General features: G+C 42.4%; 3 protein-coding genes across 6 annotated transcripts; 2 read left to right on the top strand and 1 right to left on the bottom strand.

Moving 5' to 3' along the window:
* The first annotated feature begins 3,086 nt into the window (after window positions 1-3,086).
* On the top strand, window positions 3,087-9,165 carry dnajc11b (DnaJ (Hsp40) homolog, subfamily C, member 11b). Its single transcript, XM_084543497.1, has 16 exons — window positions 3,087-3,171; window positions 3,898-4,027; window positions 4,130-4,203; window positions 4,297-4,398; window positions 4,675-4,803; window positions 4,917-5,039; window positions 5,171-5,244; window positions 5,385-5,574; window positions 5,730-5,815; window positions 6,012-6,128; window positions 6,227-6,382; window positions 6,748-6,817; window positions 7,005-7,062; window positions 7,611-7,753; window positions 7,834-7,963; window positions 8,091-9,165. The coding sequence occupies exons 1-16, from the start codon at window positions 3,097-3,099 to the stop codon at window positions 8,114-8,116; spliced, it is 1,683 nt and encodes a 560-aa protein (XP_084399623.1). The 5' UTR covers window positions 3,087-3,096; the 3' UTR covers window positions 8,117-9,165.
* A 1,099-nt stretch (window positions 9,166-10,264) lies between these two features.
* Window positions 10,265-15,633, bottom strand: phf13 (PHD finger protein 13). Of its 2 annotated transcripts, XM_084543511.1 has the most exons (5): window positions 15,249-15,633; window positions 14,371-14,472; window positions 13,263-13,442; window positions 12,736-13,168; window positions 10,270-12,658 (listed from the first exon to the last, which is right to left on the bottom strand). In XM_084543511.1, exons 1-5 carry the CDS (start codon window positions 15,291-15,293, stop codon window positions 12,426-12,428), a joined length of 993 nt encoding a protein of 330 aa, XP_084399637.1. In that variant the 5' UTR covers window positions 15,294-15,633; the 3' UTR covers window positions 10,270-12,425. The 2 variants fall into 2 exon arrangements, with proteins under 2 accessions (XP_084399636.1, XP_084399637.1); XM_084543510.1 differs by lacking the exon at window positions 15,249-15,633 and having other exon boundaries at window positions 10,265-12,658; window positions 14,371-15,220.
* A 206-nt stretch (window positions 15,634-15,839) lies between these two features.
* LOC311487276 (piggyBac transposable element-derived protein 2-like) lies at window positions 15,840-25,563 on the top strand. 3 transcript variants are annotated; one of them, XM_084543488.1, is made up of 5 exons: window positions 15,840-17,184; window positions 17,669-18,099; window positions 22,054-22,201; window positions 22,362-23,945; window positions 25,202-25,563. In XM_084543488.1, the coding sequence occupies exons 1-5, from the start codon at window positions 17,022-17,024 to the stop codon at window positions 25,225-25,227; spliced, it is 2,352 nt and encodes a 783-aa protein (XP_084399614.1). In that variant the 5' UTR covers window positions 15,840-17,021; the 3' UTR covers window positions 25,228-25,563. The 3 variants fall into 3 exon arrangements, with proteins under 3 accessions (XP_084399614.1, XP_084399613.1, XP_084399615.1); XM_084543487.1 differs by having other exon boundaries at window positions 22,362-25,563; XM_084543489.1 differs by lacking the exons at window positions 22,054-22,201; window positions 22,362-23,945; window positions 25,202-25,563 and adding an exon at window positions 19,689-21,269.
* The last annotated feature ends 2,248 nt before the right edge of the window (window positions 25,564-27,811 follow it).

The following is a 27,811-nucleotide window of genomic DNA, read 5'->3' as shown; positions in this document are numbered from 1 at the left end:
GCTACTCGGAGGGAAACGCTGAAAGCATCGGACGGTGAAAAACTACCCTATCCCGGCTCACTCAGAGCCCCACCGACAGGACAACTCTCCTTCTGTTATTTATTATTTGCTGTCGGTTAACCGTGATCCACACGGTCGCTGGTTCAGCACCAGCGTCCGTGTTTTCGGGACGGGCTGGAGGAGAGGAAAGCCCTGCCGTTATCTCTACCCTCCTCCGTGCCTCCGTCCCTTCATCGCCCCGCCTGAACCCGCGAAGCAGGACTCTGCCACCTCAAATATGAACCGTTATTTCTCTCTTACCTTCCGGCTTGTTTTCGGCAGCCATTTCCCCTCCGCCGCGCGCCTCATCCCTCCTCCTCCTCCTCTTCCTCCTCCTCCTCCTCCTCGACTCGACCTAGTGGTGGTGGGAGGGAGGGGAGGGGAGGGGGGGGGGGGGGGGGGGGGGGGGGGGCTGGTGGTGGTGGTGGTGGTGGAGGGGGGGGGACCAGGCGCGTGAACAGAGAGGACAGCTCAAGGAGGGGGGCGGGGCTGAGAAGAAGGGGGTTGGGGGGGCGAGCCTGCTCTGCTCCGCGAGACGATTGGCCCGGGCGGTGAGGACTGACAGCGGGGATCCGTGATGGTGACTCGCGGAATTCTCCATCCCTCCGATTATTCCCGTTGACCACGCCCCCCCCCCCCCCCCCCCCCCCCACCCCCCCCTTCCACGTTCACGCGCACTCTCCCTCACTCTCTCACCCCTCTCACGTCACCCAACGACGTCTGTATTCGAGGACACCTTGACAGCCTCCCACAGCATCATCATCATGCTTATCATCATCCTCTCTCTCTCTCTCTCTCTCTCTCTCTCTCTCTCTCTCTCTCTCTCTCTCTCACACACACGCGCGTAGGCCTACACACACACACACACATATATAGATACATGACACGCGCACGCAAACTCGCGCGCTCATTTCTTCACACGCAAATCCAGCGGACTGTGGAAGAAAATGCGATGTAAGGTCGCGTCTCGCCATAAATTATGAAGCCTCTCTTGAATTTAAATGACTGCCTTAAAGAGAGTTTATTTATTTATTTATTTATTTTTTAATGCGCGTGGGCTGGCGGGTGCTGTCATTCGCCGTGGTGCTGAAGCTCGCGGTGCTGAAAGGACAGCTCCACGCGCGCCTACACAAGGCTGTACGCACTCACTACCTGCTTTCTATGAGCCATGTTATTAGACTGAAGCGATGACAGGTCAGAGGAAAACTTGGAGGATGAAATGAAAAAACATGCCCTCCATCATGTCTCCTTATTTTTTTTTTAGTCTCGAGCAGGAAATCACTGTATCACCGCAATAACACCCCGAGGAAAGTTAAGTTTATAACGAGCCTGAATCACAATATCTTCCCTGGTAGGCTATTTATAATTCCACCGCTTTATACTAGGTTATCCCTTCTAAATAGTCAGGCTTAACTGAGGACCATTATGTTCCCGTCCCAGCCCACACTGTCACTCGGTGCCTCGGGGTAGAATATCGCCTTTGCACCAAAGCCTTGTGTTTGACAGAGACAATTTTCTCCGTAGACACGCTCCACGCAAAAAAAAAAAAACAGAGGTTTTTGAATGGTTCGTCCTCGGCTACGTATGCTTTGCGTATAGCCGAGGAGTGCAGCGGCGGCACACCATGTACTTGAGATCACCGGAATTGAAACAAGCGGGGTGAATAATAACGGGGAACGTGTACAAACTGAGAATATCCCAAAAATAAAACGTATATCCGCAGCATGATTAGTGCATTACTTGTTGAAGCTGCGGATGAGCCTTCATAACACATAACTTTTTACACATCTGACACCTATATAGTTACTCGGTAGCTACTGTCATAATAAAAATAGCACTCTCATACAGTCTGTATATAAAACGGAGTGGAAGAATTTTGCAGATCACTCATTAAAATGCTAAAAACAAGCAATTCTCTATACAAACTGAAGTAATTCAAGGACTTGAATTATTTATATATATTATAAAACGCAAACTACCAACAGTTTCACAACATTAAAATACTGCTCATGTCAATACACAGCAATGCATCAACCTCTATAGATGTATATGATGGTTTACGATCTCTATCTGCTCTGTCGTCTACAGATACATGTATTGTTCAGTATAATATTTCCTTAAGAAAAGAAATAAAGCTGATTAAAATTGCAATATATAGTACAAGTTATACACTCAATAATTACTGAATGATTGCTATGGTTACATGTGATACTTGTATCTTGATTTAAACTTTTAACAGGCAGCATTAAATTGGTCATGTATACATATGCAGTGCAATAAATCTTAATAATAATTAAAAAAAAAAACAGCCGTGTTTGTTCAACATCACTTTTCCTACATTTGTCCCACTGGCCTATCCTTGACCTATCCCTAATTCGTGTTTAGATGACCACTGAGATACGGAGAAATAACAAAGCAAGGGCATACTGGAGGGCCCATTTTGGCACTAGGACCCCAAAGCAGGCAACTTCGGCCATGGTGGTGAACCTAAACTGACCTGGCAGATAGTGAAAACCGCTGCCTTAGTGAAGAGGTTGCTTTAAACACAATAGTTAACACTGGTACACTGAGAAAATAAACTATTATATAGCTTGTGTATAACATTACTGCTTAAACTGTGGCAACGCTACTTAGCAACGCTAGTTGGAACCGAACGCTAGTTGCTAAGTAGCGCTAGTTGCTAAGTAGTTTTTCCCCTAGTATATACAGTCAATGTTTTTCCCACTTAAGCTAGCTAAACCGTCCTGTTAATGGGCGAAGGTTGCTCAGCCAATCAGACTTGAGAATCGGTGTTAGCCGTTAGGAGACCAGCGCCATGAAAATCAACTCCTTTCCATAAAATGAATATTAAATTGTTGATTTATTTTTTATTTTTTATTTTTTGCTGACAAATGTCATACCTTCTACCTTCGCCTTTCTCCTTGTTTGGAGGTGCAATGTCTCTTTCACACTACCCAGCAGAGGGCGACAGAGTAGCCTCCGCTCCCGGTGAGCCTGACCAATGAGCTTCCAGAACACTGAGCGGGTGGGCGGGACCGAACCGGACCAAACTCAAACATGGCGGCTTCCTTGGAGGATGATTTAGAGTTAAACAACCAGGACTTCTATTCTCTGCTCAACGTCAGGAAAGAGGTAGGGGTTATTCCGTGATTTGCAATGAAGTTCAACGATAACGGACCTTTTGCCGTGGCCGTAGGGTAGATTGTCATTGAGACAGCAGTCTGTAATCGGTGTATCATCTTGCAGTTGGATGACGGTCCTCAGTGAGCACCATCATCATCGGTCGAGGTTGAGACCAGTTGATGCTACAGATACATGCACAAGCAGGCTATTTAACCATGCACTTTATACCGATGTGTGTTTGCAAAAAGGTTGTGATGATCGATAAGCATCTCAAGTTTGAGTGTTTTCAAAAACTAGGGAGACAAGACAAGTACGACTTTGGCTTGCTGGATGAGGAGAGATAGCATTTAGGTAGTGAGAAAGATTATAGCCCAACAGGAAGTGCCTTATTAAACTTTTAATTTCATGTTAAAAGCATGTTGGGTGGTTGATGTCTCTTTTAATTTATTCAAATTAGGTAATTTAATACAACCGTGTTTAAGTTAATGCAACCGTTTTGATATAATAATTAAAAAATCAAGCAAGAAAAAGGTTAAAGCCTCATAATTATCTTGTAGGTAAAGAGTAAGGACCTGAACTTGTTTGGATAAAAGCTACTTATCTGAAGAACCACCATTTTTGGCATCTGACCAGCCAAACAATTAATAACTCGCTTAACAAAGTGATGCAACAATGTAAGTCATATTTGGTTGCAGCCAGGTTCAGAAGTGACGCCTGTCCTCTCTCTTTTCTCAGGCTACATCGGAGGAGCTAAAGGCGTCATATCGGAGGCTATGCATGCTCTACCATCCTGACAAACATCGGGACCCTGAACTGAAAAGACAAGCTGAACAACTTTTCAACCAGGTTCACCAGGCTTATGAAGGTAAGAGTGAAAGAAAACAGTCAAATAGTCTTCCAAAACAGGATATGAAAACAGATCAAGCATCTGCATAAACTGACCTGTATATTCCCTGGTTCTCCGCAGTGCTGAGTGATGCTCACTCCAGAGCCATCTATGATATTTTTGGGAAGAAAGGGCTGGAAGTGGAAGGCTGGGAGGTGAGTCTAAGCTACTTTTCCTAAATTTGAGGAGTTTTGCTGCCACTTTACATACCTTCATCACTGATATCTTATCATGTTGATATTGTGTAGATGGTGGAGAGGAAGAGGACACCAGCAGAAATTCGAGAGGAGTATGAAAGACTACAGAGAGAAAGGGAGGAGAGGAGGCTGCAGCAAAGAACAAACCCCAAGGTTTTCTCAATCTCTTTACTTTCTACTTATTTTTTCTTACTATGTTAACTGTTGTTCTTATGTACCAAACAAAAAGAAGACAAATTCCATGTATGTGCAACATACTTGACTATAAAAGTCAATTTAAAGTCACTGTATTTATCATAAGGGCCACCATTTAATGTATATGTTATTTATAAACATTGTCTGATACAATTCAGTTTTTCCACATTCATGTTTTCCTTTTTTCTCAATTAATCCTGTCAGTCTCTGGTTTTTCACTCCATCCTTAATCAGGGCACCATCAGTGTCGGTATAGATGCAACGGACCTGTTTGATCGCTATGATGAGGACTTTGAAGACATGCCAGGAGGAGGCTTTCCTCATATTGAAATCAACAAGATGCATATTTCACAGTCCATTGAGGTACAACCAGACACACTCACTTTGCATTTAATGTTCACCGGCTTCCTCACCTGGGCCAGGATCACTTTGGTGTTCTATGTTAATTCAGGTGCCACTTTCCTGCCTTTTCTCAGGCTCCTTTGACAAACTCTGACACAGCTGTGCTGTCAGGTTCGCTCTCTACACACAATGGAAATGGAGGTGGCAACATTAATATGACCGTACGCAGAGTTATGTCAGCCAAGGGCTGGGGAGAGGTACACGCAAGTACACACGCTGCACACTGTGAAGCACATTGTAGCTGCTTGTCCATTTTTAATGGAGTTCATTGAATGGTAGGCTCTATTAGCTTCCTTCTCTGTGCTTATGTCTGCATTCATCTTTGCAGGTGGAGTTTGGTGCTGGAGACATACTGGGACCTCTTATTGGATTAAAGGTGTTTCGCAATCTCACTCCACGGTGGTACGGCGCAACTTCTTCATTATTATCATCTTAAAGTGCCATATTAAAAAAATAATAATAATAATATATATATATATATATATATATATACACACACACACACACACATATACACGATATGATATCTTCTTCCTGTCCAGCTTCTTGACCGCCCAGTGCGGTTTGCAGTTCTCTCCTCGAGGTCTGCGGCCGAGCTGTTCTCTGATGACAGCTCGCCACCTGGATCAGAACACTATGGGTTATCTTCAGTGGCGCTGGGGGCCCAACAGCGCCATGACTACCAGCCTGGTCCGAGACACAAAGAGCAGCCACTTTACTCTCGCTCTGCAGGTACACAATAGAAACATGTCCACAAAGGAAGGGGATGTAGTGTCAATGATTATCATGAGATTGTTATTTTGACACATTTTCACTCTAACTATTATACATAAATTTACCTTTTCTTTATGCCTACTCTTGTGATTTACCAACCAACCTCTGTCCAGCTGGGTGTTCTTCACTCCTACCTGATGATGAGCTACCAGTACAAGTTCCAGGATGAAGACCAGACCAAAGTTAAAGGCTCTGTCAAGTATGTCTGTCTACAGAAGATGTATACTCTAGGGTGTGTCAGTGCACCCTGAAATGTCTGTTGGGTGTAGTACACAACTAACGTTTAAGTGTTAGGCGTAGGTATAAAGACATTTAAAATTAACAGAAAAGATTGATATTGTTCCATTTCCATCTCTCTAATTCCTCTGTTCACTTTTGTGTTGGTCCCTTTGCAGGACAGGCTGGTTTGGCACGGTGGTAGAATATGGAGCAGAGAGGAAGATCAGCAGACACAGTGTACTCTCAGCCACTGTCAGCATCGGCGTCCCACAGGGAGTCACACTCAAGATCAAGTACTGGCAAAATATGATCTCGCTCTCGTGTCCCCGGCTCGCTGCGCGATTATCTGATGCGTGTGTTTCAATTTGTGCTGGGTTTATGTTCTATGCAGGCTGGCGCGTGCAAGTCAAACGTACCTGTTTCCAGTCCATCTGACCGATCAGCTGCTGCCCAGTGCTGTCTTCTATGCCACCGTGGGACCCTTGCTGGTGTACATGGCCATCCACCGGCTGGTCATCATCCCGTATACACGAGCACAGAAAGAGCAGTGAGTGCATCTCCTCTGCCTCAACCAGCACTTTATCTCAGTAGTGGATCATCACGGTCCTTATTTAGGATGAAAATTCATCTCTGTTCTGAATTTAAGACAGAATGTAATTAAAATTGATCTTTCTTTACCACTCACTTAGACTTGCTAAGTTCTCCTGTTACTGATTTTTTTGTAATGTAATTTTGTTAATCAAGAGTAGTTAGATCATGTCCTTCAGAAAGCAAAAATACGTTTTCAGTTATGGGTGTCGTTAATACTAGAGGGGTTTCTTTCACACCTACGCTGTCGTCAGAGAGAGGCTCCACAGTGAATCCCAGTGGGCGAGTGTTGATGTCTGCGTTGTCTGTCTCTGTGTCTCTCAGAGAGCTGGAGCTGCAGAGGAAGAGCTCCGCCACAGACATCGCCAAGAAGAAGCAGGAGGCAGAGTCTGCTGTGAGTGCTCACTGGCAAAAACACAGTTATTCATTGTGTGTGGGGATAATTGATCATTGTTTGTAAGTTCAGCTCTCCTCATTATGAACTCATGACTGATTCTTGTCTGAGAACCTCTCTACCATCCTATCTTGTTTTGCTCCCCTCCTCCCCCTCTCCTCCATCCTCTCCCTCGGCTCCTCTGCAGGTTCTGCTGATGCAGGAGTCTGTGAGGAGAATCATAGAAGCAGAAGAATCCAAGATGGGTGAGACACACAAACACTCACTCACAGACATTACACCAGGGTGAGAAAACCCTTTTTTCAGCTTGAGTCCAAACCAGCTAAAAAGCCAAAATGTTTAATTCAAATGCACTTGTCAGCATTGCTGTCAACACTACATAATATATAGTAGCTTCAGGATCCTGCTTTTCTGACAACTATCATCTGCTCATCATCTGTGAGGCAAGTCATGATAGTGGTGATGGTGATATAGCCCATCTCTAGGTTAGCTTTGTGAGTCTGCACAGAACACCATAGTGCTCAGTGAGCTAATGTGATCCTTGTTAGGTTTATTAGATGTTTTTGCTTGAAAAGTTCATTTCTGGATGTGTCCACAGCACCATTTGATGCTCAGGAGTAGTATTGATATCAAGGTGCCATAGCAACAAGTCTGGTTTCCATGCAACATATTTTCAGTTTTTGTATTTACACGATCGTAGCATCAACTACACCCACTTGATAATCAAACATTAAACATCTTCCACTGAGTCTGATTATCATCCGAGTATCATACACTGTACATTACTGTCTAGGTCTGATCATCCTGAATGCCTGGTATGGAAAGTTTGTGTCAGACACCAGCCAGAAGCAAGAGAAAGCCAAGGTCATTGACGTGACTGTGCCTCTGCAGTGCCTGGTCAAAGACTCCAAACTCATCCTCACCGAGGCCTCCAAGGTGAGTCTAATCAAATGATAGTGTGTGCACTTGTACATTTTTAAATGCATGCGTGCATTGAGTGGTTCCTCTGTGTGCAGGCAGGGTTGCCCGGCTTCTACGACCCCTGCGTGGGAGAGGAGAAGAGTCTAAAATTACTGTACCAGTTCAGAGGTGTCATGCACCAGGTTATCTCTGCAGACACTGAGGCGCTACGGATACCCAAGCAATGTTAGTATGCAGAGACTTCACATACGGCTTGTGCAGCTGCATGCTAATTACAGAATTAATAAAGCTTATGTGCTTGCATCCAAGTTCAATTTTTCTTTTTTTCTTTTTTTTTGTCTTGTCTTGTCAGCTCACAGGATTGAGTCCGAGTCTTAGGAGCCCACCGATCCCGCAGCGCCAGAAGGGAAATGCAGATAAAACGGACTGTAATCAGAGGAAGAACCCGAGAATGAAGGGGACACATCAAAAATGAGTTTGTTTCTCGCATCTGGCCTTCTTCTGGCATGGTATTAGTGAATCTTTTTATCAATGTCCTCCACTCCCCTCCCCGTATTCCCTTGTCCAGGTGAATGCAGGAGTCTGCTCTGAGTTTCTACAAGCCGTGACCCTTTGTGTCCCTTGCTGGCTTACATCTGACAGAGCTGCTAGAATATCTGTCTGTTGTAGGAGATCAGACATCGACCCAGCATAGAGTTGTATATTTGCACTACACAGAGGGACTGATTGTCACTGCAGATGTGATGATTTCCTTCTTTAATGAGTTAAATGTGCACGGACACATTAATACTTTAAGAAATGAGCTGTAAATTTACCCATATCACTGTAATCTGTGTCCTGTATGTATAGCATCCTGGTAGGTTTGAATCTAGTAATAGTATAACATAGTCTCTGCAATAAATCATGCAAATGTTGTTATGGTAACACTATGCAGGATCACGTCTCAGTAACCCCGAGGCTAGCCAGGACTGAGGAGTGACTGAATCTTATCCTAAGTTATTATCCGTTTTCATCATGGAGCCCGTCAGCAGGTGTGAACTGGTGCTGTAAACTCACATCTGTGAGGACTCCTGATATGGAGGAATTGGGAAGGATCGCACAGGGAAGAGTGAGAGTTGCCCTTCGAGCATGAGCTCTCTGTATAGATTTTTAATATCTCATTCTAGACCGCCGTTTAAAGGCAGAAATTCAACTTGGATTTGATTTGCGTCAGTGTTTATTGATCATCTCGGTGCAGTTGCAGCCAAAACTGAATTTTCTGTAATGATTTTTAATACGGTGAAGGTTATAGTTTGTACTTCGCTGATGTATGTCTGGCACAAAGCCAGTAATAACAGTAAATACTGGTATAGATTTAGAAAAAAAGGGAGATATGATAATTTTGTGGCAGGATGCCTCATGTAGCCTGTTTGCTGCTGTAGCAGTCACTGCACCTGGGCCTGACTGAAACCATGTTGCTTATTGGTTATGCCACACCAACATGGCTACCTACATTCCTTTGTCTGAATTAGGTGTTAGAATGTGCGTTTCAATTACACACCAGTCCTGTGCCATATGTTTTGATTTGAGACCGTTTTAGATGATAATTCACACGCCTACTTACCTCTGCTGTGGCTCATCAGATTGGTGAGGTTAACAAGATGAATATCAATATCCTACGATGCACAAGTAGCACAAGTCCCAGATATTTTCAGTTGCACAACATAATTACTCCTTATCCTGATCTGTTATTTGTGTCAGTAATGCTAATGGTCCAGCTGAGAGCATATTGAACGTTACTACAGAGTTGGTGAGGTATTCCCTGTATTGTTTGGGAAAAAGTGAATTTCTGAAAACACTAATGTGGGATACTTTGAGCATTTTATTGCATATAAAAGTAATATTTTGCACAATATTTGAAACTAATATTGGAGGCTAATTGTCGCCTAAGTGGCATCCGAAGTCTCTGAACGTAGCTGTACACTTGTAATGAAATGCAGCTTGAATCTAAGAAGTAGCGACTAGTGCGGCCGACTTTAGATGGCGTCCTCCTTTGAGTTCAATCTCCATTGCTGTGATTAACCTTCATGAGCACAAGATGTGTGTAGGCTTAATCGTAAAAAAAAGAAAGCGTTGAGATTGGAGAGGTTTTGGTATTAAGTTGGGGGAATGCCTGTGTCTGCAGAGACGGGGCATCAGTGAGATCCATAAAAACGATCTCGGGTTGAGGTGCTGTAACTGTTGCGTCAGCCATTTTGCACTGACTCTTTCCAGTACTTGTCTCATCTTTGTTGTTTAAATGTGCTGTTAAGCGTCTGGCCGGGTCACCTCTGCTCTAGTGCCACCGTGAGGCCAGCAGAAAGACTGCTCCCTGCTGTTACATTCCAACCCATCATCTGAGCGGACTCGCATTAGTATGTAAATGTTATGTATGTTTGAAGAGCCTGTGTTCTGTCCTGTAATGACTTCAATAAATATGAACAAAACGGATGTGGCTTTTGATTACAAGAGCTAGGACGAACCAACCTGCTCCACAAATACACTGGGATATTATGGCACGCAAAGACAAATTAAAATGGTAACTCTTTATTTACAATAGTTTACAGTAGTTTCACAGAAACAGTTTGCACCACAGTACAGACAACGCTTTCTCAGTAAGGGGATAGGACAACCCAGGATCAGAATAAACAAGCTGTATCACTATAAGCATTGTTAACATTAATTACACAAATGTCTTTAAGACGCAGACTGAAATTAAGAATTTGTGCCTGAAGGTGTCTTCAGATTCTCTTCAAGACGTGCGTGTCATTAAAAACAGCAAATGAATTTTTATTTTAGGTCTTGAAACATCTTAAAAACATCACAACCTACTTGTAGGCGATTGCCGGGTACAAACCAGTTAGCCGACATTTGTAAATACCAGAAGACAAGAGTGCACAGATGAGCTTAAACATTTTAAACTCTTGGAAAGTCTTGTGTTCTTTACAAACCAAACATTCATTGTGTGTGTGTGTGTGTGTGTGTGTGTGTGTGGGGTCAAGTCTTTGATTCTGCATTGTAAAACCCCATCCTGGACTAATATCCAAGGTTCTGAGTCTAAAAATCTGTCACTCTACAGTATGGCTTTTATATATAATCAGAAACACGTAGCCTCTACAGACGGGCCCAACAGCAGATGGCACATGAATAACAAAGCTTCAAATCTTTCATCTTAATTGAAATAACTTTAGGGAAAAACGTTCAAAAATACATTTTCCGTTAAACCTGCTTCGTATAGAACCGAATACTGTTGCTAGTGAGCTGTGATAAGGGACAGAGATCTGCTCTTCTGATCTAAGGCTCCAGAGACCAAACAAACTGACCCTGCCCACGGCACTTGGCAGATGTCTATTTCACCATTCTACAAAAAGACTTAAAACCACGGAGCTTATACAACTCATAGCAGCACATGCATCGCCAGCACCCTCGCTCAAACAAACTGACATGCATTACTTCCACTGGACTAATCAGAGAATCTCTCTGCCAACACTATTCCAGTTTATTGTAGCTTTTTTTCTGTGATACTTCCGACAGGACGGCCATAAGAGTTCCCTTTTATAAATATATTTGTCTCTGAAAACTCTGAACTCACATTCTTGAGCAAGAAACCGTTAGCTAAAGGAAATGTAAATAACAGTTTGAAAAATGAATAGTGCTCATGCACAATAACGCTGCCGAAATTAAAATCACAACGGGAAATATATCATGTTCTCGTCAATTACCTTTTTTTTTTAGCTTTGAATTACCAATTTCTTTCTGAGGAACGAAACTCTGGTGAAATAAGAACACTGTTTAAACACTTTGAGGAACATATAATAGTGAAAGCTGTGTTTACGGCCGAGTAACATCTCGATTGATTGACGATTTAGAGGAACGGACGAGGTTGGAAGACAGCTTGTGAAGTGGAAGGGAGGAGAACAAGTGCTTAGTTTAGTTGTACGGGCATATAGCCTCATTGATATTCTTTCATAATGTCTTAAATAACAAAACAACAACAAACAGATGAAGCAGATGCAGACTCTAGTCTCATATCATACATCTTTGTTCTATTGGATTATACCTCAGCTTAATACTATAGCACCGTCTGAAGCAATTGACACAAGGCTTAACTTGTTTAAATGGTTAATTATGTAACATTAATAGAGGCATCATAGAGAAATCAAATCCAGTTTAATTAGAAAGACATACCTGTCTCTATGACAGACAGGCCATAGGTGGATTCAAAAATAAAAAAGTGAGAAAAAGTGCAAACCATCTTGCCCACAAATCCCAGCATGCACCATAGTGGGTGGCAGTTGTGAGGATATTCTCTCTATATGGCAGTTCAAATGTTTCCAGTGTTCACGAGACACCGAGTCCCAACAGTAGCGGTTTGCTGCTATGCTAATGTCGTCTACAGACAGATATCCAGTCAGTGATTGCCTTACGCACAGAGTCTGTAGGAAGCAGAAACAAACCGTAGTCATCTAAAATAGAACTCAAACTGTTTTCAAATGGGAAAAGGGCTTGGGATAGGTCCATCAAAGTGTCGATAGAAAATGTGGGTTCATTGCTGACCATGAAGGACAGCGACTGAAGGGTGCAAGACCTGAATATGAGTAAGGGTCAGTCTGGCAGGTGGAGGGTAAGCAGGAGTAGTAGGGGTCAGAGTTCAGGGTTTGGCCTGGGATCAGTCTAGCAGATGCTTGCGCGGGCCTACACGCGAGCGGTGGGATCGGCGGGCGTCCGGGGTTCCGTGCATTTCTCGGCAACTCTGGCACACATATGTCTCTGGCACGTGGCTCTTGCGGATCTTGGCGCACGACAGGTGAATCCAGGTGTGACACTTGTCACATTCGATCATAGCCCGGCCCGCGAAAGGCTTCATGCAAAAACACGTCACCAGGTCCCACGAGTCATCGTCTGGGAAGACAAGAGACGGAATACAATGAGCATTCACTTCCATTTGAAATTTAATTTGTAGCAATACGAGATCTTACCAGAGTCTACCATTATGTCCTCATCCTCTCCCGACCCGTCTTCGTCTCTGAACACCACTTGTTTCCCCTGGCGAAATACCGTTCGGTTTCCTGAAAAGCCCTCCACCTTCTGAATCTTTACCACCCCTTCCTCAAGGTCTCGACCATCCCAGTGTCGCCGCTCTTCCTTGGGCTCCTCCTTGGGCTCCTCCTTGCAGGGAGATGGGCTAGGCAGGCACGGGGGGTGGAGGGGAATGCTGATATCATCCTCAGGCTCTTCTTTGATTGTTCGGCCGCCAAAGGAGAGAGGGCACTGCAGCTTTGAGACTGCTGAGTGGGCCTGCTGAACCCCACTTTCCTCACCAGACTGATGCTCCCTTTCCCTTTTCCGCTTCTTCTTCTTCAGCTTGTCAACTTTTCTGTGATCATCTGGATGCAGTGTGGTGATTGTGTGCTGCAGAAGAGAAATTAGGGAGTGTGTATTTTAAAATGCACCAGATCTGTGATTTGACGGGATTTTAGAGGATGAACACATCAATTCAGCTTACATCTTTTTTGGCGTGACTGGACAGCATGGGTCCTGGCTGTGGACGTTTTCTGCTCCTGTCCTGGGGGACCTTGGGAGGGCGCTGGGGGCATGAGGTTGGGGGTCCTGGGGTCCAGCCATCACTATCAGCTGTGCTGCCTGTACTGTTGGGGGGGCTGGAGCTACTACGCAGTGGAGAGTCCTATAACAACAAATGGAGATGCAGGGGTCAGTGAGTTCAGACTAACATCAGGAGATAAGGCGGATGGAACAGTTTCAAAAGAAAGTACACTTCAACTGGGGAAAAAAAGGACATCACTCTGAGTTTATAGTCTCAAATAAAATTACATTAACGGCAAGGAACAGTCGAGCAATGTTCTGCCATACTTGCAGAATTGCAGAGTAGCAAAACCACCTGGTGCATGGTATCTATGGGAGTTTGAAATTGGAAAAAAGAAATATCGTGTGTAACAACAGACAAAAGATTCACCACTTCAAGGGCAGCATCCCTAGACAGAGGTGCAGCGCTTCACTGTTTTTATTAACTAAAAGCCAATGTTTTCAACAAATCTTGGATTGGAATTCCGATGGAGTAACTGAATGTGATCAGATTTTCTTGCCATACACACAAAGGTTCGAGTTACAAAGGTGACAAACAGCAGTCAGGGCTGAGGTGGCTTTATATCTAAAGGATGATAAAGGAAACTAGACAGGAGACAATGAAGTCACGTGTTACACCGTGAAAATGCCAAGACAAACTCCAGACAAAAGAACATGTGTAACATAATCTCACTGCCTGGCTATCTCCCTCCCAGCTTAATGATTCATATCCAACTTGCTGAGTCAACACAATTTAACTGAAAAACAAAATGTCAACAGTTTCACTGCATGTTTCAAGACAATAACTGCCACCGACTTATGGTCAATCACAACATATATGTTGAATTATCCTACCAATTCCATCAATGTAAACACGACCTTCCTTTTTAAATCTATTAACTTTTCTCCACAATAATTTACACACGTGGAAACAAACAATAACTGCGTGAAACAGCAGTGGCTGATTAAAACGTCCAACAATGCAGGTGCTTGTTTTGTGATGTGTATACGGGCACGGCTTGTTTACCTACCTCTTGGGGGTACGGGATGTAACCGGCATAGGCCAAGACAAAAGTGCAAAACTTGTTAAAATCCTCTACTGTCCTCCTCCTCCCGTACGGCGGACTGAAGCCCTGAAACATAGTAAACACATCACGATATGGCGTTGATATGAATGAAAACCGACACATCTATACTCAGTTTTGGCTCAATGCCAAAATGCCCAAACTGAACTGTAATACTTAATAATACGTCGATTAACGCAAGAAAAAGTTTGATCAACATCATGGACACCTTTCTGGACTCCCAGTTGAACATTCCTACCAACCCCCACCGACTGACAAACTAAACGGCAGCTAATGTTAGCTTGGTCGGCTAGCGATGGACGGTAAGTAACTAGCTAATGCTAAGTGGCCACAAAGGGGTCACAGAAAGTCGTAAAAGCATCAGTGATAGCCAACTGATAAGTGACGACCCTCGAAGATGCCGTGAATATAATGGTTAATTAGCCAGCACTAATGTTAGCATTCTCCGCAATGGTGATGGAATGTTTTCTCTTCGATGAAACATGGAGCTAGCTAGCTCTAACGTCTAACGAGGTGCACTCTGAAGTAACGATAATGACTCATTATCCCACTCCATATCAAGTGTGACCGCGAAAGTTGACAGTTTGATCCGAGCTCGACTGAATGTTTAACTTTTTTTTAATTTTTTTTTTCTCTCTCTGCCTTCTCAAATTTCTGCACGACTAGCTTAACGTTATGTCAACATTAGCGCCGCGAGCTAACGCTAACTAATCAGCAGCTGCTACGCCGTGCGGTGACAACCTCGAGTCAAGTTGACGTTTGCTAACAAACGCTAGCCGTAACTGCAAACTACTCGCTGTCAAACAGTCACAAGAAACACTTACCTCCGACTGAAATGCATGGGATGTCGATGGGTTTATGTCACCCATCTTTACCGAGTACCCGACCACCTGACGTTTTGTTGATAACCTGACAGGCTACAGAAACAGGCTATCCGACGGGACCGTAAACACTCCGGTTACTTAGCTTTGCTCGCTAGACGTCTAACGTTAACGCTAACGTTACCTATGCTAAAACTCGAAGCAACAGTGTTTAGTTTGCCATTGGCACCGACGATAACAGCACTTAAGACTTGCGCCAGCCAACTAGCTCGTCGGCTCAAAGTTGTAAAACGAGCCTCCCGTGTCCAGCGGGACATTCACAAACAGTACTACTACGTTTCCATCGACCCGTCCAATAATGTCTCCGTTTCATCCAGTTTACTGACTGCTGGGGGAGCGGTTCACTTCGGCTGTCACCAGCTGCCTGCCCCCTCTTCTTCTTCTACTATACTATTATTTCACTAAGTGAGTGGAACTGCACATTACCGCCCTCTGCTGTGACGTGGAGTGATTAAAAGTTTAACTTTAACCTAAAAGTTTAAAAGTTCCCACCTAAGACACTTAGGTCAATATATCATGACTGTCATAATGTACTGTATGATCATTTTGGATAGATTTTCAAAGCCGGTATCGCTCCAATCTCTTTTTAGTAGAAATAAAAAATAGAATATATCATATTTGCGTTTTACTCCCCTTATGATACGCTGATTATTTTATTTTTCAATAAAAGCAAACATATAAACTCTATTTTTTGATATCCCATGCAGATTTCATAGGTACATTATCGTATCGTCTCCTGGAGCTTAGTACATTTTAAATAAATCATCTTCACCACAATATTTTTTACTGAAATATACTTTTTAAAATGTCTATTTTCCTCTTTAGATTAGATTAGATTAGATTAGATAGTTTCTTTATTAATCCCAAACTGGGAAATTTCTCTGTTGCAGCAGCAGTGTACAGGCATTCAACCATACATAAATATAACAAAAGCTAAAAATCGACAATAAAAAGAATGGAGAACTAAAAAAAGAACAAAAAGTATACACGATATTTACAAAAATTATAAGATAAGTGAATATTAAAAAAGTTAAATTAGAATGCAATGAGGTGTACTGAATTTAGGTAAGATTAAAAATTTACAACCAATACCAAACAACCATGTGCAAATGTGCAAGAAAAAAAAACAAAAGTCCAGAGTGTCATGTGTCACACACAGATGAGGAGTTGTACAAACTGATGGCTTGGGGCAGGAAAGATTTCCCGTAGCGTTCTTTGAGACAACGAAGTTGTCTGAGCCTTCTGGAGAAGGCGCTACGTTGTCTGTCTATTGTGTGGTGGAGAAGGTGGTCAGGGTTATCCGTGATTGATAACAGTTTGTTCAGTTTATCTGATAATATTGTGCTATTTGTATACTTACGCTAGTATTATGTTTTACATTTTTCACTACATTGTCAATGGGACAGACCTCCGCTGTGTGTTTGATAAATATAATAACGTCAATCAAGTATAACATATCAAATTATACTATGTGCATGTTCCATATCGACTGTATCATATAACTGTAGAGGAGTGATTGATAGTTATTGATATCTGCCCACTGTCCTGAAGAGGGCGCTAATGTAATATCAATGCCAAACACCAAATTTCAACGAAGAAGAATTCCGGAAGTCGTTTTCCCCGGCTCTGTTTTTGTTGTTTTTCAAGGGTTCGCGCGTTGTCTTTCTTGTAGCTCTCTGCAAGAACCTTTTTATCGTAGTTTATAATATTGTAAAAATGTCGAGCCTCAGACTCCAGAGTGTAAGGGACATTTTAACTGAACGGCTCAACGCCGTGGCCGAGGAGATATTTGGAGAAGTTAGAAGTATAGTCGAGGAGTACTGTGATGAAAACAACCGCCTGAGGAACATGCTGCACATGGTGATCAACCCCGAGATAGGTTTGTTTCTTTTCATTCTTTACCAGGGGTAGTTTAATGCTACAGTTGAGTGTGAATTATTTATTAAACCTGAAGGAAATAAAATACGTTGGTATGATCAAACATATGGTAAAGTAAAAGTAAAACATACTGTATTCAGATGAAAATTTTGTATGTTTGACTTCATTGCTCTTATTGTACAACAGTGGTGATCAGGTACTTTTTTTAAAGATGTTACGAAATGCATAACAGTAGTAAATTGCTTACTGTACAATAAAAGACAGCTAGTTCACAATAAAACACTACTGGCAGACTGATACTGCTCATACAACTCATAAATCCAACACATGTGTGTAATTTTGCAAGATGATCAGAGTTCCAACCTTATTTTCTGGTACCTAGAAAGAATTACAGTTTAATATGCACGTACTATGTCTACAGACATTTTATACCCAAAATAAGGAACTAGATGTGTAGTTAGTTAATAATGTTTTTCTTTTGATAGACGTCTGTCCATACACCGGAGCCCCCACAGAGAAGCCATGTGAGCCAAACTCCAAATTGGAACTTGAAATATCAGAGCCGCCGACTAAAAAACCTAAAGAAGAGGAAATTGAAACAGACATAAGCTGGGGAACAGAACAACAAGAATTACCCAGGGAGGCTGTCACATTTATTAAACCAGACTGTGTGAAAAGTGAATCAGACGAAGAAGACCTAAACCAGCCCTGCATCGCTGATTTATTCCAGATTAATGTAGTGGATTACAGCCCTGACTCTTCAGCCACCATTTTACATGAGGAAGTGAACAGTGATCAAGAGGAGAGTTGCTTAGAGTTAGAAGCGGACTCAGATTGCTCACAAGCATTTGGGGGCGATGCAGCAGCACCTGAGAACCAGGAACTTCACACATATCCTGCATCTGCAAAGATAAATGTAAGTTTGGGAAAAAATTATGCTCTAGATCCACACAAGTCTGAAGCATTTGATGAATTAATTTGACTGTTTTTGCTTTTGTGAACATCCAACTCACAAACACACAAAACAATGTATTCCCCTAATAACAAACATAATTGAAAGAATACATTTGTGTTTGTCAGTCATTAAGTGCCACTACATCCTTTATCTTAGTTAAATATCATGTCTGCTCGAGCAGAATATCATGTTAGATGTAATGTCTGCTCAAGTCCTGTTGTTAAGGAAACATTATTTAGAGGTCCCATTCCTAACCTGCTCAGTGTTCTAAGTTCTGTGAGAGGAATAGAAGGGAGTCTGCATCACTCTCTAAAATGCTGTCAGCAACAGGGTGTTGCAGTTCTGGTGGTGGTGTATGCAGTTCACACGTGATGGTAGGCCCTTTTGAATAGGTGTGACCCTCCATCCCTGGGTCTGACCACTGTGTTTGGGCATCACAGGATGACTTTGCTGCTGTACACAGCTCCTCACCCGGATTCATCTCATTTTGCTCAACTGAGGGTAGCAATAGAGTACGTGATTATCAAGAGGTGATGCATTAGGGTTTTCATTATCAGAATCAGAATACTTTATTAATCCAAGGCAGTAAATTTCAATTTCTGCTAGGGCTGAACGATTTGGAAAAATAATCTAATTGCGATTTTTCCCCCAATATTGCGATTGCGATTTAATATGCAATTTTTTATTTATTTTTTGTTTTATCCTCTTTTTTCCCCAACAAAACACAATGAATGATTTAAATATGAACAACACAATATTAGATACATTTAGTGTAAAATGTTCTTTCCCATAGGCTGGGCCTATTTGTTAGAATTAAATTAAAAGATGTATGACTTGAAATAAATGACATTTTTATTTAACTGCTCATTACAGAAACATCTGTGGCTTTGTCACTGTGCATTTAAAGGGAAACGACTGTTTTTTACAACCTGGACCTTATTTCTAGCATAAAATATCATCGTTTACTCACCAATATCACTTTTGTTTCATTTGCACTTGTTCAGGAGATAATTAGATCAGCGTATATCCATATAGAGGGAGTGGTCAGGGCATCGAAACGGAGCCTCTAAATCACGCATTATCTGCAGCGAAACTCGTTCATTCCGCCTGTACTTTGTTATGAAACGCTAGTGCAGTGTTTTTCAACCTTGGAATTCAAATGGGGTCGCCTGAAATGTCTAGTAATTGATAAAACAAAATTGCTGATAAAAATATTTTTTCAACTAATTATTATTCTTTTTAAAAATTATGATTAAAAACACCACACACAATCTTAAACAACTGTATTCTTTCAATTTTCATGAATATAAATCGAGTTCAAAATAAAATAAAGGGTTTCCGCTAGAAAAAAATTGGCACCGGACAACGTGACCGGCAGGTTTTCAATTTACCGGACAAATGTTTGAAATTCCGGTAAAATATTATCTGAATTTATTGACCTTAAAATGCTAAATGATATGCAGGCTATATAAGAATGATATTAAAGCATGTCAATTTATAATCGTTTTATTGAAAGTGCCGTTTTTTAACTTATTACGCATTTTGTGAAGTGTGCAGCAGCTGAATTTTTGCTGCACCTGCGCCCTGCAGCACCGACCCACTCGTCAGCCGCTCTCTCTGTGGTGTCCAGCCACCCTGCAGCACCGACCCACTCGTCAGCCGCCCTCCTCTCTGTGGAGACCAGCCACCCTGCAGCACCGACCCACTCGTCACCTGCTCTCCATCCTCCAGCCACTATCCACGTTCCTGCACCTCTCCAAGCTGTGGATGAACACAACATCCCAGGTATGGATAAAGTGGATACACTGGCAGAGTATCTGGTGGAGCTGCGCCATCAGACAGGCCTCACCCTCAGCAAGCAGCAGGCCTACACAGTAGTGAGTCTGTGGCAGAACCTGGAGGATTTTGACAGGCAGCGGGTCGTGTATGCTGCTCGACACCAGGAGAGGCTTTTGACTGGTCGCTTCAGATCACCAAAGGGATCGGATTTCACCCCTGGAGTGGAGAGCACCAAGAGGTGTGTCCTGGGCTCAAAGGGCTCCCCTGTACAGTGGCCAGGCTGCTGCCGACTTATAGAGACCATCTTTATCAGGCTCTGTCAAGTCCATAAAAACCCTAGAAAACAGGGAAAAGAGAGCCTGTCAAGATGGTCTCTCATTCTTCAAGACTACAGAAGAATCTGGCAGCTTCTTCTCTACAATGGAGTGGTCAAAGATCAGACCAGCCTTCAGCCAGTAGAGGTGAACCAAACCACTCTAATACAGTGGCACAATAGACGCCTGAAGGCTCAGGAAGTTGGTCTTCTGCTCAAAGGCTTGCAGCTCCCAGAGGCACGGCCAGTGGCAACAGAGCCTCTGTTGCCTGCTAACACACAGCCTGATGTGCCTGTACAGCATCATGACCAACATCTGCTGCATTCTTATTCAGTGCCACCCAGTACAGCAGGGCAGGCCAGAACCAGGTTCAGGCAGCCTCCAGTCACCTCAGTCCAGCCTCCAGCGACTTCCATCCAGCCTCCAGCCTCCCACATCCAGCCAGGGTTTAGAGCAGGGCCCAGGCTGATCGCTCCAAGGCCCATAGCTGCACAAAGGCAACTGTTTCCTGCAGCACCACCTGCACCTGTCATGCCAGGGATGCAGCTGTTGCTCCCTTGCCCTGTCCCATCTTTAACACCCTGTACCACCTCTGCCACCAATGAACATACCGGTGACCAAGCTGCACCCACCAAACGCAGATATAATAGGTCAGCCTCATCAAATGTCTGCAGGAGGTGTGGACAGTTTCGCTCAACAGAAACTGGCCACAGCCAGTACAAAGGCAAAATATACTGCCCCAAAACTGAAACACTGACAAAAGAACAGTGGTTAAAGGCCATGCAGAGTGCAGCCTATGAGCAAAGCCTCAACATTACATTTTAGTTATGCGTGTATATACTTCATTGTCTGCAGTTCCCCCAGTTTGCAGTTGTTTCCCCTGCTTATTTTTAATGTTTCTGATTGTCCTTGCTATTATCTGTATTGAGTAGTTGCTGCTAATATTGTGTCTTCTTTTATGTTTATTTCCTGTATGTAAATGCTTTTGGCCATTAAAGCTGAATCTGTTCATGAATAATTTCTTGCAAGTGTGTGATCATATATCGTTAGATTAACTGACACCGTAGTTACTCATGGTGCTTAGGGTTTGGACTGTCTGTGGAAAATTAAAATATCATGTGTTGTGGTATTAATGAAGAGACAATCAAATTTGTATCAGTGTCACACAGATAATACAGTTAGAAAAAGTGCTAACTAAATAATGGAAAAAAACAAACTCATTGGCAAACCAAATAAGAAAGGAGGCCACATTTCAGCTTCAAATTAAAGAGAAAAAGGTGATAGATCATGAAAGTTACAGCTGGATAAATAAACATGTTCAGCACATGTCATTGAAAATAAAACAATTACAGTCTTGGCAAAGAATGAAATATCAGGTAACAATCGACCTTAATTTCATAGATACAAAATTGTGTAAGTGGATTTTAACACAAAAATATATAAACATTTGCCACAAGAAAAGTACTTTAAAGTCATAAAAAGAATCTCCTTGTGTTTATTTTAGTTGTGAGTAACAGTGTATTATTGAATTGACTGTAGATTTTAAAACAAACGCAATTTAGAAACATTTGCCACAAGAAAAGCCTTCAACATTTTATGGCTTTGGACGGGATTTGAACTCGCGCCACGTGTGTTCTCCCTTCCCTCCTTTCCTCCCTTCTTCCGCCCTCTTCCCTCTTCTTCCCCATCTAATACAGAGTATTGTTCCCCACCTTGTAATCGCGCAAGTTGCGGTTAGAAAATCGCGTTTTATCATATCGCGATATTATCGTAAATGCAGTCAATCGTTCAGCCCTAATTTCTGCCCTTTATTTTTATGCAGAAGAAAATGAACACATCAGCGTTCTATGGGAAAAGAACGCCTGGACTACAAACCAGGGTTCCACCAGCAGACAGTGATGACAGCTGTCTCAGTGACAGTGAGGACAGCGATGAGGACTGTATACCTGCACCAGATGATGAAAATAGAAGTAATAGAGCTATAATATAGTACAGAGTTTCAGTTTTTTTGTTGTTAGCCACAGATTTGTGAATGTCACCATGAGTGCATGTTGTGTATATAATGTAAATAAAAATGTCTGCACTTCTCAATAGTGTTTTTCCCTTTTGTTTTTTTGTCTTTTACACCAGGTGATGAAAGCAGCAGCAGCAGCAGCAGCAGTGATGACAATGGTGATGAAGACTCTGATGCACCAGTCCTTCCTAGCACCAGTACTGTACCTGCAGCTACTGCTGCAAAAGCAGCTGCGACAAAAGAAAGAAAACAGAGGGTAGAGTGGAAGACAGTGCACCAGAACTCAGCAAAAGAAGTCCCAGTTTGGCAAGATACTCTTCCTGAGGCCGATGCAGTCAGACTGCCCATCCAATACTTTCGAGACTTTTTTGATACAGAGCTTCTAAACAGTATTGTGGAACAGAGCAATCTATACTGCACACAAAAAAATCCAAACTCTGCCCTAAAATTGGACCGTAATGAATTGGAGCAGTTTATTGGTACCGTCATTTACATGAGTGTTTTGCACTTACTTCGATCACGAATGTACTGGTCCAGTGCATGTCGACCACCACATATGGCTGATGTGATGCCCCGGGATAGATGGGAGGAGATAAAACATTTCATCCATTTTGCTGATAACATGGCGCCCAACAGCAGTGACAGACTTTTCAAGATCAGGCCACTTATCGATGCACTTCTCCCCAAATTTCAGGCTCTCCCGCAAGATCAAATGCTTTCAGTCAATGAGCAAATGGTGCCTTTCAAAGGCAGATCAAGTTTGAAGCCATATATCCCCAAGAAGCCATACAAATGGGGATACAAAATATTTGTGCTTTGTGACACAAAAGGCCTGGTGCATTCCTTTGATGTCTTTGCAGGGAAAACTGATCCTGCACCAAAAGGACCAGACATTGGGGCAAACGGTAACATTGTGCTGAAGCTTGCACAAGTCATTCAGAGTTCTGTCAATCACCTGCTGTATTTCGACAACTGGTTTTCCTCCCTCGAGTTATTTGTTGCTCTTGCAAACAACGGGATACCAGCCCTTGGCACTGTGCAGCAAAATCGCCTGCAAGGCTGCAATTTCAGTACAGATGCTGAAATGAAGGAGAAAGCCAGAGGGACATTTGAAGAGAAACAAGCTGTCGTAGACAACGTGCAAATCAGAGCTGTGAAATGGTTTGAAAACAGAGGGGTGATCGTTGCCAGCACTTTTGCCAGTGCCCAGCCTGTTTCCACCGTGGAAAGATGGGACAGAGAGTTGAAAAAGAAAGTGTCTGTAGAATGCCCAAGCATCATCAGCCTGTACAACAAGTTCATTGGCGGCATTGATGCTCTTGATGCACTGATTGCCTATTATCGCATCCACATTAGGTCAAAAAAGTACTACCATAGGTTCTTTTTTCACTTTGTGGATATGGTCATCGTCAACAGCTGGCTGTTGTATCGGCGTGATTGTGAATCACTGAATATCCCGAAGAAGAATCGGAGGGATTTGCTTTCCTTCAGAACATCTGTTGCACAAGCCCTCTGCATGCAGGGCAAGGACCTGTCGAAGAAGAAGAGGGGATGCCCTTCATTAGATGTGGAAAGAGAGTTTGAGAAGAAAAGACTTCGAGGCCCAACCAAGGCCATACCAACACGGGAAATCCGCGCAGATGCTGTGGGCCACTGGCCAGTGGTTGAAAGGTCACGGCAGCGCTGCAAACTCCCAAACTGTAAGGGACAGACTGTGTTCAAGTGTTCAAAGTGCCATGTTCACTTGTGCCTGAACAAAAAAAACAATTGCTTCAGGGATTTCCATGAGTAAGACACCTCATGAGTAAGACAGCCCAGCTGTTTTGTTGTTCTTATTGTTTTGTTGTCATTGTTATGATAAATGGTGAATGATGCCATGATGAAGTTTCGTTCATATGTTTGACATGATGTGCTTGACAAATTCATACCTATTCTATGTGCTACAGTCAAATTAACAATCTCTACTTAATTTAGCATCTGCTTGAAAGCAAAAGCACGAATAACAAATTTTTTCTCATTATTGCATGTAAATTCAGGCGTCAAGGGGTTATATTAGGCAGATACTAACCCTTCTTGCAGTCTGTCAAGAATCTTTTTCGTAGTCTCCCGGATCACTTGTGCAACTGCATTCCAAGTCCAGTAAGCAGGGCTGTCAGAGCTAATGCAGTGAGGAAAGGGTAGCTTGTACCTTAGCTCCAGATGCTCCAACAGAGCTCTAAAGAAATGGTCATCCAACGCCATAAACATCCACATTGCATCATTTACAAATTGCTGTCTGACTGACTTTCTGATTTTCCACTTCCACTCAGCAGACATGTTTAGTCACATGATCTTGCTGCTTCTTGCATTTTTGGCAGCTTTGACGCTAGCCAACGAACAGGAAGAAAATGTTTTGATGCTACAAGGATGGGGTTTTGTTCATGGCAGACCTAAAATAAATAACTGCTGAAGCCCGATACCTATCTGATATGATCATTTTAGAAATGTACCAATCGGGACATCCTTGCCTGTGATTAAGAGTTGGCAAAGAGTACTTTCATTCATCACCGCAGCTCTTTTGTCCCCAAACTTTTAAGTGATTGTTGCCAAATCCAGTTTAACGTTATTTATTCCTCAACAAAAGACTGATGATTATCAAAGACTCTGGCTTATCCAGAAGTTGCTTTGCAAGTCTCAGACACTGGCTTTTGTGAGACGGTGGAAGGTAAGGTTTCCCTTTGATGACCATGTAACCATTTAACCAGAAGCCCTGTGTCAGCTTTTTGCTGCTCTGTTGCGTTTGGGGGACTGTACTTTCCTGCTCAGCTTGTACAGGTTCATCTCAAGGTTTTATTTAAGCTTCTCAGTAGTATCTATAAGAACAACAAACAAGCAATTTTAGTGTAAACAACTTTAATTTCAGATTTCCTTTAATCTACAGTCCACACATTTTGATGATTATTTTTTCTTCTTTCAGCAAACACAATCCCAGAGTGGTACTGATTATTGTTTACTAGTTTGGTAATCACTGATCACTGAATACTGCCGCCATTTGTGATCTGTTGGTGTACTCCAGAGAAGACATTCTTGTTCAACGCATTTACCGTGACACGGCCATCATCTAGAGCATGAAGGAGAAGTTGGATGAGTTCTTTTTCAGTTACTTCTTGCAAAGTCTTCTCACTGTCCATTCTAAATAAGCTGCTATGAAAACAAATGCTCTCACAATGTGGCACAGAGATTAACTCAGACTAGTGGAAAACCTCACACTACATATGGTTGCCCTCTGGCTGCAAATGACTTGAGGTTATATTTTCTTATCTCCACAACACTACTGACTTTAAGAATGTGATTTCTTTTTATTAGTTTCACTAAGAAGAAGTTTCTGTTTTTTTGTTTTTTTTTTTTAGTTTTTTGTTATTTGTCTTTGTCTTTATTTTTTGATGCATGTTTCTCAACTTACTATGTAAGTTTACTTTTCTTATAATGTATAGTTTGATATACTGATTAATCCATCAGTCATTGTAGTTATTCAGTTTACTTTCACAAAAAGTTTCATAAAAAAATACTAAAACTGTATGGATAAAGTCAAGTGAATGAACAAATACAAGCAGTGTTCAATTAATGTTTCCACTGCATTCATCTCTGGCATTTCTGACTTCACTGCTCACACATTTCAAACTCCTTTCAGATCTCAGAGCTTTGGACATCAGCTGAAATATGTCTGAAGGTTCCCAGTCATCCAGATCGGGGTGCATCTAAAAACAAAGCTAAAACAAAGGCATCAGGGGTTTAGTTTTTTATTAGGAATATCTGTGGATTGTGCACATTTGATAAGTACCCAGTTCTCACCTGCAGGAAAAATTCCTCAAATTGCACAAGTCTCTGGGTTTTAACTGACTATAGCCACATGTGTTTCAAGTGAGCAGGTGTTCAGCTTTGTTTTTAGATAAGCAGAAACATTCAGCTCCTCTAAATTTTCTTTAACACTAGTGCCTTTTTTCAGTTTTTGTGTGTTTATTCTTATGTGCTGTTAACTTCTTCAAAGGTTGGCATGATTATGAAATGTTCTATAAACTACCAAAGCTAATGAAGCTGTGCTGCTGCTTTATATCTGAAAAAGGTTTAAACCTTTGATATCTGGGCCAAAACCACACATTGCAAACTATATTTGCAATGTGCTACCAGAAGCTGCTGTGCTGTTGTGGTTTACTTTGAACCAACTGGTGTGTCCTGTAGACAACATCCAAATCATAGACTGTAAATAAAGATGGACGATGGAACAGCTCTTCAAAAGTGAAACCAAAGCAAGTAGAGCTCCCCCTGGTGACTGGCAGCAGTATAGGTAATAAGCTCCACCACCTTCATATTAGTGGGTGGGACTTGGGCCGAACTTAAACACTAAAATACACGTCAAATAATTTTTTTCAAGGATGGTTTCTGTCATTTTCTGTCAGAGATATTTATCACCACTGAATGCTGTTCCCTCTTCCACCAAAGATCTGCATGCAGCAAAATGACATAGGTTTTTTGCAGACAGTTGAGTTTTCCACAGTCTCAGTTTTGTGGACAAGGCTTTCACGCTCTCATAGGCAGTTGCGATGAGGTGACCAGGACCCTGCAGCTTTAAGTTCAGGATGTTTAGTTGCTGTGTTATATCCACAAGGAATGCCAAATCCATTAGCCATTTTGGATCATCCAGTTCAGGAACATCCAGTCTGCCATCTTCCATGAATCTCTTCACTTCAACTCTTAACTCAAAAATGTCTTCAACACGTTTCCTCTGCTGAGCCAGCGCACCTGTAAAATACAGTACATCACCATATGATGTTTCGTTTTCTTCCAAAAAAGGCTGGAACTGGCGGTGCTGTAATCCTCGGGACCTGATGTAATTAACACATTTCAGGACAACAGACATGACATGTTCAAATTTCAAGCATTGACTGCACAGCGCGTGCTGTTGTATCAGCAGAGCCACAGTGGTGATTAATTATTGTCTTAATTTAAAATATAATGGTTGAACCTTAAAATATTGAAGGAATTTAGTGACGCTAATGGTAGAATTATCTGTGCGGAGGGGCAGCGCTGTGATGATGCGTCTGTGCCCTGCTGACCTATGTTACCTGTATGTGTGTGCGTGTGTGAGTGTTTTCGAACCGCCGGCAAGATGGCAGAGAGGACAGCTTTTGAATGGTACGCACATTATTTTCAATTCGCCAGCGAAAAGGACAAGAACAACATAACGGTAAAATGCACACTGCGTTGGTGAAAAGCTTCTGTCGACCGCAAAAACTTCCACTTCCAGTTTAAAAAAAACATCTTTCTATAAGCACCACTCTATCACCCTGGTATTGATATCCTGCAGAGTTAATTTGGATTACTGACGTTATTCATTGTCAGGACTTCTCGGTGCATTTAAAGTAGGCTGTATTTTACCATAGGTGGCCGGCGATGATTTGCTAAATGGGCTAATATGGGCAGCACAAATACTTGGTTTGGGAGGCTTTTAAAGCCTCCATTAGAGGCAAAATCATATAGCAGAGACCTCTAGGAGAAAGGAAGAAAGAACACTTAGCTAATATTACAA

The sequence above is a fragment of the Chelon labrosus genome (genome assembly GCF_963514085.1).
Source record: "Chelon labrosus genome assembly, chromosome: 4".
Classification (NCBI taxonomy): domain Eukaryota; kingdom Metazoa; phylum Chordata; class Actinopteri; order Mugiliformes; family Mugilidae; genus Chelon; species Chelon labrosus.
This window is presented reverse-complemented; position numbering and strand designations above follow the sequence as displayed.